The 15,900-nt window shown below is 35.9% G+C and overlaps 1 protein-coding gene across 1 annotated transcript; it reads left to right on the top strand.

Moving 5' to 3' along the window:
- The first annotated feature begins 1,009 nt into the window (after nt 1-1,009).
- LOC132158711 (unconventional myosin-Ie-like) lies at nt 1,010-14,337 on the top strand. Its single transcript, XM_059568247.1, has 27 exons — nt 1,010-1,372; nt 2,413-2,550; nt 2,936-3,025; nt 3,407-3,501; nt 3,610-3,697; nt 4,501-4,590; nt 5,172-5,303; nt 5,526-5,660; nt 5,752-5,884; nt 6,033-6,229; nt 6,706-6,786; nt 6,875-6,961; nt 7,044-7,130; nt 7,221-7,388; nt 8,046-8,131; nt 9,306-9,387; nt 9,622-9,827; nt 9,919-10,063; nt 10,749-10,863; nt 11,059-11,228; nt 11,345-11,490; nt 11,912-12,058; nt 12,166-12,323; nt 12,832-12,906; nt 12,997-13,189; nt 13,568-13,731; nt 13,821-14,337. The coding sequence occupies exons 1-27, from the start codon at nt 1,370-1,372 to the stop codon at nt 13,895-13,897; spliced, it is 3,288 nt and encodes a 1,095-aa protein (XP_059424230.1). The 5' UTR covers nt 1,010-1,369; the 3' UTR covers nt 13,898-14,337.
- Nucleotides 14,338-15,900: the final 1,563 nt, after the last annotated feature.

The following is a 15,900-nucleotide window of genomic DNA, read 5'->3' as shown; positions in this document are numbered from 1 at the left end:
TGGAGCGATTTGACCAATCAGATGAAAGGAGCGCTTCAGCGCCGCCCACAAGTGCGCACGAAATATCGAAGCCATAAACCGAAATGATCAAAACGTACACGGACCAACGGTCTTGTCCATGTTCTCTCACTTGAATCCTTCTTAAGATTTGAGTCTCAGACCTTCTGCAAAACCCCGCCTTGTTCACGCAGTGATTGACATGGCGCGAGGGGGCGGACACGTGATTGGCTCGGAATGCATTTTCAATGTGCACATTGAATTTTGCTACATTCATTGCGGGACACTGAATGAAAATGCAATCGTAAGTGTCTTGACTGTGAGTGTTAATGCATTTAAGAAAAATAGCATTTAAATGATAATTTTGCCACAGTTTTTGCTTGAACATGTTAGACATATCTAATCGTTTCTGTAAAACATTTTCATTTTAATTTTGCAACTTATAAAGCGTTAAAATTAATATTCATTTTACATATTAAAACTGGTGTATGAAATGCCAAATGAAAATTATGTAATTTAATTTTCATTTTCATTTTGCACCAAATGTTGCACAAATGTATTGAAAAATGTAAATGTAAATACAGAAATGCATTGCCATTTTACATATTGCATTGCCATTTTGCATATTACATTGCAAATTGAATATCGCTACCCATGTGCTTCCATAGTTTAGACGATGTGTAAATTTTCAACAAGCTAATCTTTACTCTTTACTATTTTATACTTCTATTGTTTCAACGTCAGACTTTCCTTTGAAACTTGTAAAACGGACCAGCTCTTAAGATCATGTGAATAACCTTCCTTGTGAATGTTCCTTTGTATAATAAATTAAGTGTGTTTCCCGTTACACAAATTGTTTAAAAAAAAAAAATCTTTAAAGGCCCTGTAATTGATTTTTATTTCTGGTGCAAATGGGAATATCACAATCCTACATACCACTATTGAAATTCTAGTTTAGTGTATGTTTCCAGGCCTGGCCCAGGGGCTGATTTTCCTGTTTGTTGTGTGCTGTGATTACCTGTGGTGCAGGTAAATGCGTTCAGGATCGTGGGGTGGCGCCGTAATGTGCAAGTATCTGCGATTCCTTCCGCAACAGAAAGAAGGAAAAACTCTCCAGTACTTGCCGATGCATGGACTACACCCGTAAAATCAATTATTTAATAGTTACACGTGTTTCCGATACATGAAACACTATATCCAGAGTCGTTTATGATTTTATAGAAATAAGAAATCGTATCGGTGGAATATCAAATGGACGACTAGTTAAATCCTGGAGTTTCACCTGAAACTTTTCTTGCAAGATTTCCTCGAAGTGTCCACACAGGACTAAAAGTTACCCAGGGTGTGATACAGGAAGTACCTTTAATTCATCATGGTAAGTGCTTTTAAAACCCAATAAAACTTATTAAGAGCCTTATAAATCGAATTAAGAGATTAAGAGCTGCAGCTGGCTCTGTACACAACGTTACTGTTCGACGTCTACTACTATAGAAGTTGCATTTTAACTAGTCAAAACATTTTTTTTAAAAAACATTTACTCCATTATTTTCCTGCCTAGCAAAGTAAATACTAAATCATTAGTATGGCTTGAAGAAATAGTCCAGGAATAACTTCTGAAATACATAGGCTAGATATTTTGGTGGACAATGTTTTGCCTGCCAAAAACTCCCATCAAACTCGGACATTATATAAAGAAGAAATCTGACTAGAAAATGTAAATCAGAGTAACTTTAGAAATTCCTGGATTACATGTGAGGACAAGGGAAATTCTGTTGAATGTCAGTGAGAGCACAAAATAATGATAATAGTAGGGCTAATGATAATTTGAATTCAAAGTCATATTTATGGGAGCCCAAAGTTTCCTCAGAATGATTGGTAATGATTAGTGCAAGGAGGATATATATACTCATTATATTTTTCACAGATTTAATTGGCCATTCCTAATTCTTAATCACCTGGCTAGGCATTTTCCTTTGTTTATGATGTGAGGGAAAGAAATATGGCTCACGTTTTGTTATATTGCTGCACTGCATATGGCATATGACTTAATGACAAGCTCATGAAGCTGTCTAGCTTTAAAGTACAGGAGTAGTTTCCTTATTGTAATAGTCCTGTCTTGTCAAAATGTAAGACGTTTTAACGCTTCATAACAAAGTATTTTAGAAATGTCATTTCCTCCTCCATGCAGAGTTGCTGGCTTAGTTAATCAGTATATTCTTACACTTATTAACCCTTTAATTAACTTGTTAACTTATTAATTCTGCTCAACAGCAGCCCTCTTGTTTAATAATGCAGTGCCGCCAAATGCATGAAGTAGCGAAATGCATTTAAATAATCTTTATGTAACTCAACAGTATGTCAGCATTCAATTGCATATGAAAGTGACCATATGAATAATCTAACTCTCTCGCACAGGGGAGCAAAGACAAATATCACTGGGAGACCCAGAATGTGAAGGTCAGTGGTGTGGACGACATGGTCCTCCTCTCCAAGATCAGTGAAGATGCCATCACAGATAACCTGAAGAAAAGATACATGGATGACTTCATTTTTGTATCCTTATGTCTTTAATAAACCGTAATTATTTGGTTATTTGGTCTGGCATATTTAAATATACGCTACAGTTGAAATTGAAAAGTTTAGGGTCAGTAATTATTTTGAAACGAAATTAATGTTTTTATTCAGAAATGATGCGTTAACAGCGATCAAAAGAGACCGTAAAGACATTTCTAATGTTACGAAAGATATGTATTTCAATAATTTCTGTTTTGAACTTTTGATTGTTTACACAGGAATATTAAGCAGCACCATTTTCAACTTTGATAATATTCGAAGTGTTTCTTGATAGACATCAATCATAATAGAATGATTTTTGAAGTATTATGTGAAATCAAAGGAATAAAATTCATTTATTTTTGCCATAACCACAACTCTTCAGACATACATAGGCCAAGTGCTGATATCAGTGAACCCTTTTAAACAGCTGCCATATTTCACAGATCGTGAGATTGAACTGTATCAGGGAGCCGTAAGTAAAATATATATTTCCTATAAGTGGTCATCCAGGGGAAGACGGTACATAACTGTAAATATATGGATACTAAATGAAATTAAAGTTTGATGAATAATCATTTCTGCAGGATAAGACATTTAGACGTGTCCAGACAGAGCAGAGCAGTGCCACTGCATGCACAGACTTGCCATTTTGCTCAAAAAGACTGCCTTTTAAATCTGTATTTGTTAATTTTTTCCCCTGGATGGCCAAATCATAGAGAGTGCATATGCAAATCAGGATGTGTTACTGGTTATGGAATAATGCCTCTACCTCAATTTCATGCAAATGTGATTTTTAATTTTCCACGACAGTTGTGTTAGACCCTGCAATGTGTGTGTACTCTGTCATTCGCAGGCGCAGTATGAGAATCCCCCCCACATCTATGCTCTAGCCGACAATATGTACCGCAACATGATGATTGACTCGGAGAACCAGTGTGTCATTATCAGGTCAGGGGTCAAGGATCTGGCGCCCGCACCCTGAAACACCTTAGTTTAAAGTATTGTAAGGCATCAAAAGTTTGAATTATACGTGATCTGAATGTGTTTGTAATACAGTGGAGAGAGTGGAGCTGGTAAGACAGTGGCAGCCAAGTACATTATGAGCTACATCTCCAAAGTCTCAGGAGGTGGACCTAAAGTACAGGTGAGGCTATCTTCTGCTAGATCAGGGGTTCCTGAACTGGGCTTTGTGAAGGAACTTAAGGAGGCTTTGACAAAAAGCTAATAATTAATTGAAATATAATAATTAATTAAATATAATATGTAAAAAATATTATTTATTATTGCATTTATAATTAACTATATTAATGAAACAAATATTAAGTATTGCATTAAATATCATATTGAATACATACAATATTTATATAAAATAAAAACAAACAAAATAAATTACTAATATATATATATATATATATATATATATATATATATATATATATATATATATATATATATTCTTTTTTTTTTTTTGCTGACTTTGATGTTAAGTGACCATTAACCAAACATCAGAAAATGACGAACATGCAAAGTTGTAGTTTTAATTGTTGAAATATTTACTTAAAATCTTTTTCATCTTAAAATCTTCAAATATTTTAGGTCAGACAGGTTTTGCTAACAAACCGGTTTTGTAATCCATTTGTTAGAAGACCATTTGTTTAAAGAGAGCCTTGTTGAACTCAACCTAAAATTCATGAGAACTAATGGGTGTGGTTGTTTCTCTTGTTAATATTGCCCACATTCTGTGCTCATTGTCTGTGAAAAATAGCACCTTTAAAATCACCTAGACAGTTATCTGACAATGATCTTTTTGTTCCTCTGTGACACTGAACAGTTCATTTCCAGTCAGCATCAGCAACTATAAAAATTTAATGATTCAAAAAGTGTTGTGTACATATCTTGTGTGGCACATCTGAACTGTCTGTGATGTCAGGTTGTTTCCTCTTTTAGCATGTTAAAGAGATCATTCTCCAGTCTAACCCCCTCCTGGAGGCTTTTGGGAATGCAAAAACCGCCCGCAACAACAACTCCAGTCGCTTTGTAAGTCTTGCTGAAATGATTCATCTCAGAAGAAATGTATTTTAGGACATTTTATTATTATTTTATGTGATCATTTTATTCCATTATTTAGAGTCAAAATGTTTAATATATATATATTACAAATTATCTCTGTATTATAAAAACAAATAATTAAAAAAAACATATTTTAATAAATACATATAATTTTTAATCAAATATGTATCTTATCAATATATTTTATGTAAATGGTAAAATAATATTGAAATGAATTCAATATTTATTACTTTTATTATTTACATATTTTTTAGAAGGAACATGTAAGGCTTTCTGCTGTTTAGTCTCTAGAATCAGTGTGCTATCCAGGTCTCAGAATGTCATTTGGAGCATGCTGGTTCTCAACATGTTCTAGCTTGTTGACTCCTTGTTGGCTGCAGGATTTGTTTGTAGGACTGCAGTTTGTGTGTGTGTGGGCTGAAGTTGTAGTTCACTAGGCTATGCTGTTCGTTTCTTTTCTGCAGCGGTATGCTGCCAACACATGCATATGCAATAATGTCAATGCACAAGCTTTGAGTTCACTGCATTATATTTATTTCATACCTCAGGGAAAATATTTCGAAATTCAGTTCAGCCGAGGAGGAGAACCTGACGGCGGAAAGATCTCCAACTTCCTATTGGAAAAATCCAGAGTAGTGTCTCAGAACCATGGGGAAAGGAATTTCCACATATATTACCAGGTAAAGCTCTGAGCTCATAAGAAACACATCCAAGAAAAGGTCATTTCAGTGTGTGATGTGTTATGCAAGCTGGCTAATTGTTGTGTGTTGTTGTTATGGCAATGTGATTTAATCTAGTTTAGGCCAGCTGTGGATTGGATTGTGTCATATTAGTAAGCATGGAAGATTACTGAAATTGGATAAAATTCCTGTATGTTGTTGTTAACAATGTTTCTGTATCAGCTCTTGCAAGGAACCACCAAGGAGCAGAGAGAGAATTTAGGCGTCACAACCCCTGATTACTACTTCTACTTAAACCAGTCTGACACTTACATCGTGGAGGATGTTAATGACAAGAAGGAGTTTGAAGACACAATGGTGGGTGTGAAGCATTGAATCCCCTGATAGAAACCTTCTGCTTGTGTTACTGCCATTCAGTATAAACATAAATGATATATTGCATTTTTAGGCTGCCATGTCAGTGGTCGGCCTGTCTTTGGATGCACAGGACACCGTGCTGCAGATTGTGGCAGGAATCCTCCATCTTGGCAACATTGCTTTCAGAGAGGAGGGCAACTATGCTGTGGTGGAGAGTGAAGACTGTGAGTTTATGCTTGCATTTTATCGTTTAGTAGGTCTGTGTATCTGATTCCAAGTAAGAAGTAGTACATAACAAGCAATTCTTGAGGAGCTTGTGTAAGGATGTTTATCTTAGCTGCATAATGAATTGGCTTTCTCACTCTGCTGCAGTCCTGGCATTCCCGTCTTACCTGTTGGGAATCAAACAGGATGGTCTAAAGAGCAAACTGACCAGTCGCATCATGGACAGCAAGTGGGGTGGCAAAACAGAGACTATTTCTGTCACCTTGAACACAGAGCAGGCCTCCTTCACCAGAGACGCACTGTCCAAAGCCCTGTATTCTAGGCTCTTTGACTACTTGGTTGATGTGAGTCCATTTAAATGACTATAAAAATGCTATCGGGTCAGAAAGATTTTATTTGTATTTTTTAAGAAGAGAGTATTACTCCGCAAGGAAGCCTTTGGTTTATGAAAAGTGAGAGTAAAGACATTTATTATGTTGCAAAAGACTTCTATATCAACAACAACAAATTCTGTTCATCAAAAATATTTAGCAGCACATCTGTTTTCAACATAATATTAAGAAATATTACTTGTCTACCAATGAGCATATCAGAATGATGCTGATGAAAATTAAATGGAATAAAAAACTTTTTTTTTTAATAGAAAACAGTTATTATACATTTTAATATATTTCACAATATTACTGTTTTTACTTTATTTTGATTAAATGAGTGCAGCTTTAATGAGCGCAAGTAAAAAAATAAAAACTTTTGAATGGTAGTATATGTCTCAAAAGGCAAAAGAAAAGTAATTTCAATTAGTTTGTGCTTGTGTTTGAAGGCCATAAACAAGGCGATGCAGAAAGATCATGAGGAGTTAAACATTGGAGTTTTGGACATCTACGGTTTTGAAATTTTTCAGGTGAGTTAATTTGTGTTTTCTAAATGCACCTCTTCTTTTTTCTAGTCTTGTTAATTTTATAAGTAACCACATGCCTTTACCTCTCTAGAAAAATGGATTTGAGCAATTCTGCATTAACTTTGTGAATGAAAAACTGCAGCAGATATTTATTGAGCTCACACTTAAAGCAGAGCAGGTGAAATTTTTTTTTTAAAGAAACGTATTCACACATAGGTCTCAAAGGAGGTTTTTGCTGATGTTTTCCATCTCATTTGCAGGAAGAGTACGTACAGGAGGGAATCAAATGGACACCCATTGAATACTTTAACAACAAAGTTGTATGTGATTTAATTGAGTCCAAAGTGGTGAGTTTACACTTTGTAGCATCAAATGGTTGTCATATGCGTAACAACACCCGTTCAACTAATGAAATCTTGGGTATCTTAATAACTCAGAATCCTCCTGGCATCATGAGCATCCTGGATGATGTGTGTGCCACCATGCATGCAAAAGGAGAGGGTGCAGACCAGACTCTGCTGCAAAAACTGCAGTCGCAAATTGGCACTCATGAGCACTTCAACAGCTGGAACAAAGGGTTCATAGTGCACCACTATGCAGGCAAGGTAAGATACACTTTTCAAATGTTCAGACAGAGCTATATATAAAATCTTTAGCAATATAGTAAATGGTAAAAAATCAGATTGAATAAAATGCACTTTTCTGATGGCTGGCAGTAGTATGGATGCAACACTGCCCCCTACTGTGGATGAAGTGTGTGTGTGTGTGTGTGTGTGTGTGTGTGTGTGTGTGTGTGTGTGTGTGTGTGTGTGTGTCTCATACCTTTGTCATTTTATTAATTAAACATTTACTAATATTTTCTGTTTCAAATTTTTTTTCACCTAATAGGTTCCAAAAAACAGCACTAACTTTTCAAATCTATAAATATGTACATTGTTGGCTTGTTTGACAGCAGTTTAAAATTTGCAGTAATTCTGGGGATTTTTTTCCGGAATGGATTTAAACATGGTTTTAAAATTATCAGAATTCCTATTAATAAGATAAAAGCACAGTCAAAAACTGCTAAAATATCTAATAAATGTCAATAAGGGAGTATTAATTATTCATTAGGAGTTCTGTGTGCCTGCACATTGGTAACATGAGTATTGTGCGTCAATGAATCATCTGAATTTAGGTGCCTTGAGTGTTTCAGTGTGCTTCCAGCGAGTCACTCTGATATTGATTCATTTCTTGGTGAGAGTAATAAGAGCCCTTATTTCCAGGTGTCTTATGATGTGAGCGGCTTCTGTGAGAGAAACAGGGATGTGCTGTTCAATGACATCATCGAGCTCATGCAGAGCAGTGAGTTGTAAGTGGTCATCTGGTTATTTTTACTAGTATTTTTGCTAATGTCAGCTGGATTATAGCAGAAGCTGTTTTTTTTAACTATATTCAAATCTTTTTATTGGTATTTTGTGTGACAATAGAGATTGAAATAATGATAACAAGGTGAACAGTAGGATATTGTCCATTTACTAATCCTTTCCACAATCCCTCAATTCATATAAACTCAGAGAGTGAGCATCTTAACTTTCCTCCTGTCATGTGTTGGGGTGAGGTGTGCTTCCACTTAAGAAGGATAGCTCGTCTGGCCAAGATTGTAGCAAAAGCAACAACCTTTCTATCTCGGGCTGTCAGATCATGTCTAATGGATACTCCAGAGAGGGCTTACAAGGGATCAGTGTCTATATTAGTGTTGAGAGTTTTATTAAATGTATCAAATACACCTGACCAGAAAGTTTCCAACTGTGGACATGTCCAAAACATATGCAGGTGATCAGCAGGTAAATGATTGCAGCGGTTACAGGCAGCGCTTCTGTCTGGGGAAAATGTAGCCAACTGGGCACTGGTTAAGTGAGCTCTGAATAGTATTTTACACTGCATCAAACCATGCCTAGCACATAAGGAAGAGAAGCGTGCCTGGGTCAAGATGTTACGCCATAGATCCTCTATAATAGTTAGTCCTAGGTCATGCTCCCAAGTATCTTTAAGAGTGTCGGTCCACATTTGTCTCAAGTAGCCAGACCTTCAGACTGAAAAAGCCTTGCCCTTGAGGTTTTTAAATCTCCAAGGGTCAGAAAGTCCCAGTTGAGAGGTGTAATTCAGCACCACATTGGCTGACCTAGAGAGAGTAGACTGGTTGGGGGAAGACCTGTCGAGGGAAACATCTTGGACCAGGTTAAAATCTTTTTAAAAGCCCCTAAATGCACTCATGCACCAGCGCAGAACATCTGCAGTCTTGCAGTAATTTCCTAATGACATAATAAATCACATAAATAAATCATAAAATCAATATGGTGTAGCATTTTTATGGAGGATAGTATGGTTGTTTATTTTTTCTTGTGAGAGAGATTCTGTGGTGTATTACTTCACTAAAAGGCAGGTCTATGATTATTTCTTCCATGTGCTGGTAAAGAATAAACAGCATTAGGGCTTCAGAGAGGTTTGAAATGATTGGTCTCTTTTTCTGGTCATATCCATAGCGCCTTCATCAAAGATTTGTTCCCAGAGAACCTTGAGGCTGAGAAAAGGGGCCGTCCCACCACTTCAGGTTCAAAGATTAAGGTAAAATAACTGATTTACAAAACAGAGAAATGCACACTTGACTAGAAATGTTCCTACAATTGGATTTAAACCATGTATTATGTTTCAGTTCCTAACAAAGTTACTCGGCCAGCTTGCATTTAGTGCCTGGCGAGTGTGCTGGATGCTGTGAATAGTTACAGTTTTGTATGATACATGAATGTGATGTTATGCTCTTAGATTTGTGTTATGCAACTGTTTATTTTTTTCTTACAGAAACAGGCAAATAATCTGGTCCAGACGTTAATGAAATGCACCCCTCACTATATTCGTTGCATCAAGCCCAATGAGACTAAAAAGCCTCGTGACTGGGAGGAAAGCCGCGTCAAACACCAAGTAGAATATCTGGGACTGCGGGAGAACATCCGGGTTCGCAGAGCTGGATATGCCTTCCGACGCGCCTTCAAGAAATTCCTGCAAAGGTACAATCCGCTCTTACCAATGCCTGTCAAGATGCCAAATGATATATATGAAAATTTGACATAATATAACTATTCCATTATATTTGCTCAGATATGCCATCTTGACCAGAGAAACGTGGCCTCAGTGGCGAGGAGATGAGAAACAGGGCGTCCTGCACCTTTTAAAATCTGTCAACATGGACTCAGACCAGTACCAGCTGGGCAAAACCAAAATCTTCATCAAGGCCCCAGAATCTGTATGTCATTTTTTTGTAACTTGACAGTAGTGATGTGAACCGATAATGTTACAGTTTTAATTTAATGGGATGTTTTCTTCAAATACGAGAAATATTAACCTCATTCATTAAATGAACATCTGGGACTATGTCCCTTTTTTGCTGTTGTAACTGAATTTTTTAGAGGTGAGTCAGTTTATTTTAGCCATGGACAAACTGAATTACTTTGCAGTTTGGCTACGTAAATGCATTCCTTTGGCGATGTGCAAAAGATTAAAAGTAATTCAGACTTAAGTGAATATTATTCAGCTGTGGTTCACATGGTTTCTTGTAGAACTATGTTTTTCAAAACTTTGTTAGACTCTATAAGTGCATCCTAATTCACATACTTATGCAATATGCTGTTTTTTTAGTATAAGTAGTGTGAAAAAGTGCATTTTTAATGCCCAGATGATGCACTTAATTAACCAAAAAATTTTAAAATGTTGGACAAGACTAAATAGCCTTATATAATTTGCATACTAGACGACTGAGTATGCCTAGAGTATAGTGTGTCATTTGTTACACACCTAACACCGTGAGTGGACGCACTTGTCAAAGTTGCTTTGGTCATTTTGTGATTGCATTTTGCTCATATTTTGAAATATTTTGTTGAAATTCAACAGTGATGACAATGAAAACTAAGCTTGATTATGTTAATCTTTAGTTGTTCCTGCTGGAGGAGATGAGGGAAAGGAAATACAACGGATATGCTCGGGTAATCCAGCAAGCCTGGCGCAAACACATCGCTGTGCGCAAGTACGTCCGGATGCGAGAGGAAGGTAACAGTTCATTTAGATTTCTCTCTTTGATACATACAGAAAAAGAAATGAGTTCAGATCCCATTGCTCTTTGTAGCCCATCTTCTGTATCAGTCAGTAAATATGGACAAAAGACTCAAATCTAATATATAGGGCCTTTGAAATAGAATCAGATGTACTTCATTTTCAATCACACCCATTCTGTAATGCTTTCAGCCTCTGATCTCTTGCTGAACAAGAAGGAGAGACGAAAGAACAGTCTGAACCGCAATTTTGTGGGAGACTACATTGGCATGGACAACCATCCAGAGATTCGACAGTTTGTGGGTCGTAGGGAGAGGGTTGATTTTGCCGACGTGGTGGTCAAATATGACCGCAGATTTAAGGTTTGACTCAACGTCCCCTTTAACATTCTGTTTAGTATTATTATGTGCTAGTTTACTGAACCAACAAAAGTTTTATTCATCTGACACATACTCACATGCTGTTTCAATGCCCACAGACTGTCAAGCGTGACCTCGTTCTCACCCCCAAGTTCCTCTATTTGATTGGACGTGAGAAGGTGAAACAGGGTCCTGAGAAAGGCCAGATTCAGGAGGTCTTGAAGAGAAAAATAGAGGTGGAAAAGATCCAATCCGTCTCTCTTAGGTACTCTATCATATAATATGCATGATAACCTTTAGGCCTTGAAAGATCTCCCAACATAAAAAGCTTCAAAATGATTAATAAATCATACATTTATAGTAGAATGAAAATAAAGTTCTTTAAAGGGATAGTTCTGTAATTCTGTCATCATCTGCTCACCCTCAAGTTGTTCCAAACCTGTATGAATTTCCTTCTTCTACTGAACACAAAATATATTTTGTAGAATGTTATTAACCAGTTTTTGATTCCCATTGACTTCCATAATTGTTTTTTTTTTCAATAATGAAAAAAAGTTTTGCTTATCTACATTCTTCAAAATATCATACAGGTTTGGAACAACGTGGGTGAGTGAATGATGCCTTTAAACAAGCATTTAGGCGGGATGATGGGTTATTGATCGGTTATTGTATCTCTCGTTTCTCAGCTCATTACAGGATGACTTCTTCATATTGCACGAGGATCAGTATGACAGTGTGCTGCAGTCTGTCTTTAAAACAGAGTTCCTCAGTCTTCTGTTCAAGCGTTACGAGGAAAAAACCCAGAAAAAGCTGCCGCTGAAGTTTAACAACCTGTGAGCAATGTTTCCCTCACTGAGACATTTACTATGTGCTGTATTATTCGGAAAAGTAGTATATGTTGATCTTGTAATTTTAACATCAAACTTTTTTTCTCTACCAGACTTGAATTTAAGGTGAAGAAAGGAGGATGGGGTCCATTTTCATCTGCCGGCTCCCGACAGATCCAGTTTCAGATGGGCCAGGGTGATGAAGCAGTTCTGAAGCCCAGCAGCAAAGTCCTGTCTGTCAGTATTGGACCCGGTCTGCCTAAAAACGCAAGTGAGTCTATGTTGAAATTTTGTGTTGTAGTAAAAATATTTTAAATACTTACAACACATAAAGTATCACAAATAAGTGGTCTTGAGACACCCATTTTGCATACAATTTTAAGATCATGAAGAAATATCCCCATTCCAATTTTTTTTTTAAGATTTATTCTCAGTTTATTTGATCAAAAATGCTGTAAAAACAGTAATATTCTGAAATATTATTAAAATTTTAAAAGAACTGTTTTTAGTTTATCATATTTTAAAATGTAATTTATGCCTGTGATGCAGGGCTGAATTACTCTAGTCTTCAGGATACACGATCCTTCAGAAAGTTCTGATTAAAAAAAAAAAAAAAAAAAACATGCATATGCTTACAAACGTTCTTATCGTTTTCAGTGTTAAAATCAGCTGTGCTGTTTAATGTTTTTGTGAAAACCAATCATTTTAGAAATTTAGAAAGTTGATTGAATAGAAAGTGAGATTAAAGACTTTTTCTAATGTCATATTTTTTTTCGCAGGACCCACTCGCCGTGACAACCGAAAAAGCAGGTACATAGGGAACCAAAACCACAATGTAGGTCAGTATTCACGTGGTAAGACCCCAATTTTATATATTTCACAAAATTTTCAGCTAAAATGTTTTAGAAGTCATTTTAAAATGTTCCTATGGCCTGTGATTTCAGAACCTCCCAAGTCTGTTAGTCGAGGAAGAGGAACCCAGGGGCAGCATGTCGGTAGAAACTCTCTGCTCCGTCAGCAGTCCAGTAAGGATCAGCCCACCCTTCCCAGACTCAAGGGATCTCGTCGCAGTCAACGCGAGAGCCAGATCTACACTGATATGGACTTCATGAACGTTCCTGATCAGGGCGTGGCTGGGTGAGATCACCGAGCAACAGACAGCAAGCAATTACAAGATACAAGCAATTAGAAGAATTATATCCTAAACTGACTAAAGACTTTTACAATCGTAAAACCACAGATCAGTATGTTAGTAATGGTAACACAACTTTTTAAGAAATGAATTCTGTCGTTCAAGTTATTATAGTATTTTATTTCTGTTTTCAATATCATTTGAATATTATTTTATTTTCACTCTGTCAGTATTCGATACCTAAAACTTAAAATAATGTCAGTTGTTTAATTATTTTACTACATTTTTAGTCATAGAAATTTAGTTTCAGTTTTTATGAGAATGTTTAATTACAACTGTTATTTCAGTCTTTCGAAGGAAATATTCCCATTGTTTTCTCTCAGAATGCATCGCAGACGTTCAAAAGAGTACAAGCCTCTTCCAGGTTCAGGGGGACCCAAACCCAGACCCCGCACCCCACAGTGCAGAGCACTCTACGGTTATGATGCTCAGGACACAGATGAGCTCGGCTTTCAAGCAAATGATATCATAGAAATCATACATGAAGGTAATATATTTTTATAACATTGAAAGTGAACTTTGTACAGATTATGTTGGGTGAATGCTGCACTAACCCAAGATGTGCTGTCTGCCCAGATCCTTCAGGTTGGTGGAAAGGCCGGCTTCGGGGAAACGAAGGCTTGTTTCCTGGCAACTACGTTGAGAAGATCTAAACCCGGCTTGCTATTGGACAGAATGTGATTCATAAGCAGAAATTCAATCACGAAGAACAAAGCCTCTGCATTATATCAAAGCATCATATCTCCAAGATCACTGATGTTTACTATACAAGGTGCAAAGATGCCACCATGACAAAGATGTGTTGATAACTTGCTAATAATTACTTTAATAGAAAGTAATGTTAGACGTAACTGTAGAAGAAAACTATAGTGCTGTTTCACCATGTTACCCAGTGTAAAACACTATATTTTTTTTTAAATGTGTTTTTTTTTTTTTTTTTTTTTGGAAAGTAGATTAAATATTTTAATGTATTTTACTAGATTTGTATTTGAAAGATCCAATTTCTACTTTTTTACTGATATTGTACAGTTGTATAAAATCAGAGAAGCTGTTTTCACATACTTGGAGAAAAAAATAAAATGGAATAATTTTTTTGGTCAAATTGATTTCATTATAAACATAAAAATAAAAAAAATTCAAATGAAACAGCAAAATTGAGGGACTTCCTCTAGTTTGCATTTGATTGGACACAAATCTGTGTAGGACAGTAGTTTATTTTTCCCTCAGAACAATATTTTACAATTCAAACGTCTATTTTAGATAAAATATCATAACACTTAATTTGTCACCGTTTAGGAGAACACTAGCACAGAGAAGAGATTGGACCCTTCGTTTTTCTCAATATTATGTTCCTGCACAACCGGAGGCTGCAGATTCAGGACCGCAGATCTAGGACCCTAGTTTTTCGTGACAGCGCCACCTACCGTACTGGACGATATAGCGATGGCTGCAGTTTCTACCGCAGTTCTAGTACCCTGTTGGTTTAGTTAGCAGTCACGTTACTTTGTATATAGCATCAATATATTAATCTCAGTAGTATTTGTTTTTAATTGTGATTTTTGATTCAAATTGCAGCAGAAGTTAATTACTAAGTGTGCTTTGAGTCACAATTTTAAATTTAAACATGAATTTACAAAAAATATAAATGAAATATCAATTTTAAAACAATTGTAAAAAATGAAGAACCTTAAAAGTCTTAGTCTCTTGAATTATACAGTATATTGATCAACCTCCTTAAGGTGAATTAGCTCATTATCAGGTAGGCTAAGTTAAAGTTGGAATCAGCGTATGGAGTCACTAAATTACGGATAATATTTTAAAAGTTGTTGAGAGGCAAGACAAGACACAAGAATGATTAAAGAATGTTTATTTATATATGTAATTTTTGCAACAACATCACAACAGCACCAAAGTGAACACCTTTTCCATCAGTTGCTGCATGGATAAAATGGCTGTAGGCTTCAACTCCAGAGAAAGAGAGACGGAGAGAGATAAATAAGAAACATTTGTTTAACGTATTCAACTGGTATATATATATATATATATATATATATATATATATATATATATATATATATATATATATATATATCCTTGCAGCATGTGGTGCATCTCTTCAATTCGGGCAGGGATCTCCCTTTTTGGATTGTTATATGCATCTTGAAAAAGAGAGAGTCTACTTGTTAGAATATTTTGAGATCATGAAAATATCCCTAGTGCCTTTTTTAATCATCTGTCCTACAATGAGCCTAACCAAATCCATAAAATCACTTCATATTGGCCATGCAGAACATGACAGAAACTAACACATGATATCAATGGACTGTATGTAGATAGACCTGCAGATTAGGCCAAAATGTAACAAGCTATTAAAATTGGCAAACGCCTCATTCATCATTGCAAAACAATGCCAAAACAACAGGCTAACTCATAATGCAACTAGGCAGTCAGTGCAGTTTAATTATGAAAGATATTTTATACATAAATATGGTAAAACAGCGACTATTAAGCCAGTATTCACACTAATACATTAAGCTGCAGGTAAATCTTAAAAACCTTACATCAACCATGCTCTTGTCATCTGATAAGTTTAATTAATGTACAGGCTAGATTCACTTATAATACTTCGTCATTAAAACTCAACAAGGGTTTATGA

Source organism: Carassius carassius, chromosome 15, assembly GCF_963082965.1.
Source record: "Carassius carassius chromosome 15, fCarCar2.1, whole genome shotgun sequence".
NCBI classification, from domain to species: domain Eukaryota; kingdom Metazoa; phylum Chordata; class Actinopteri; order Cypriniformes; family Cyprinidae; genus Carassius; species Carassius carassius.
The sequence above is the reverse complement of the archived record's forward strand: the minus strand, read 5'-3'. Positions and strand labels throughout refer to the sequence as shown.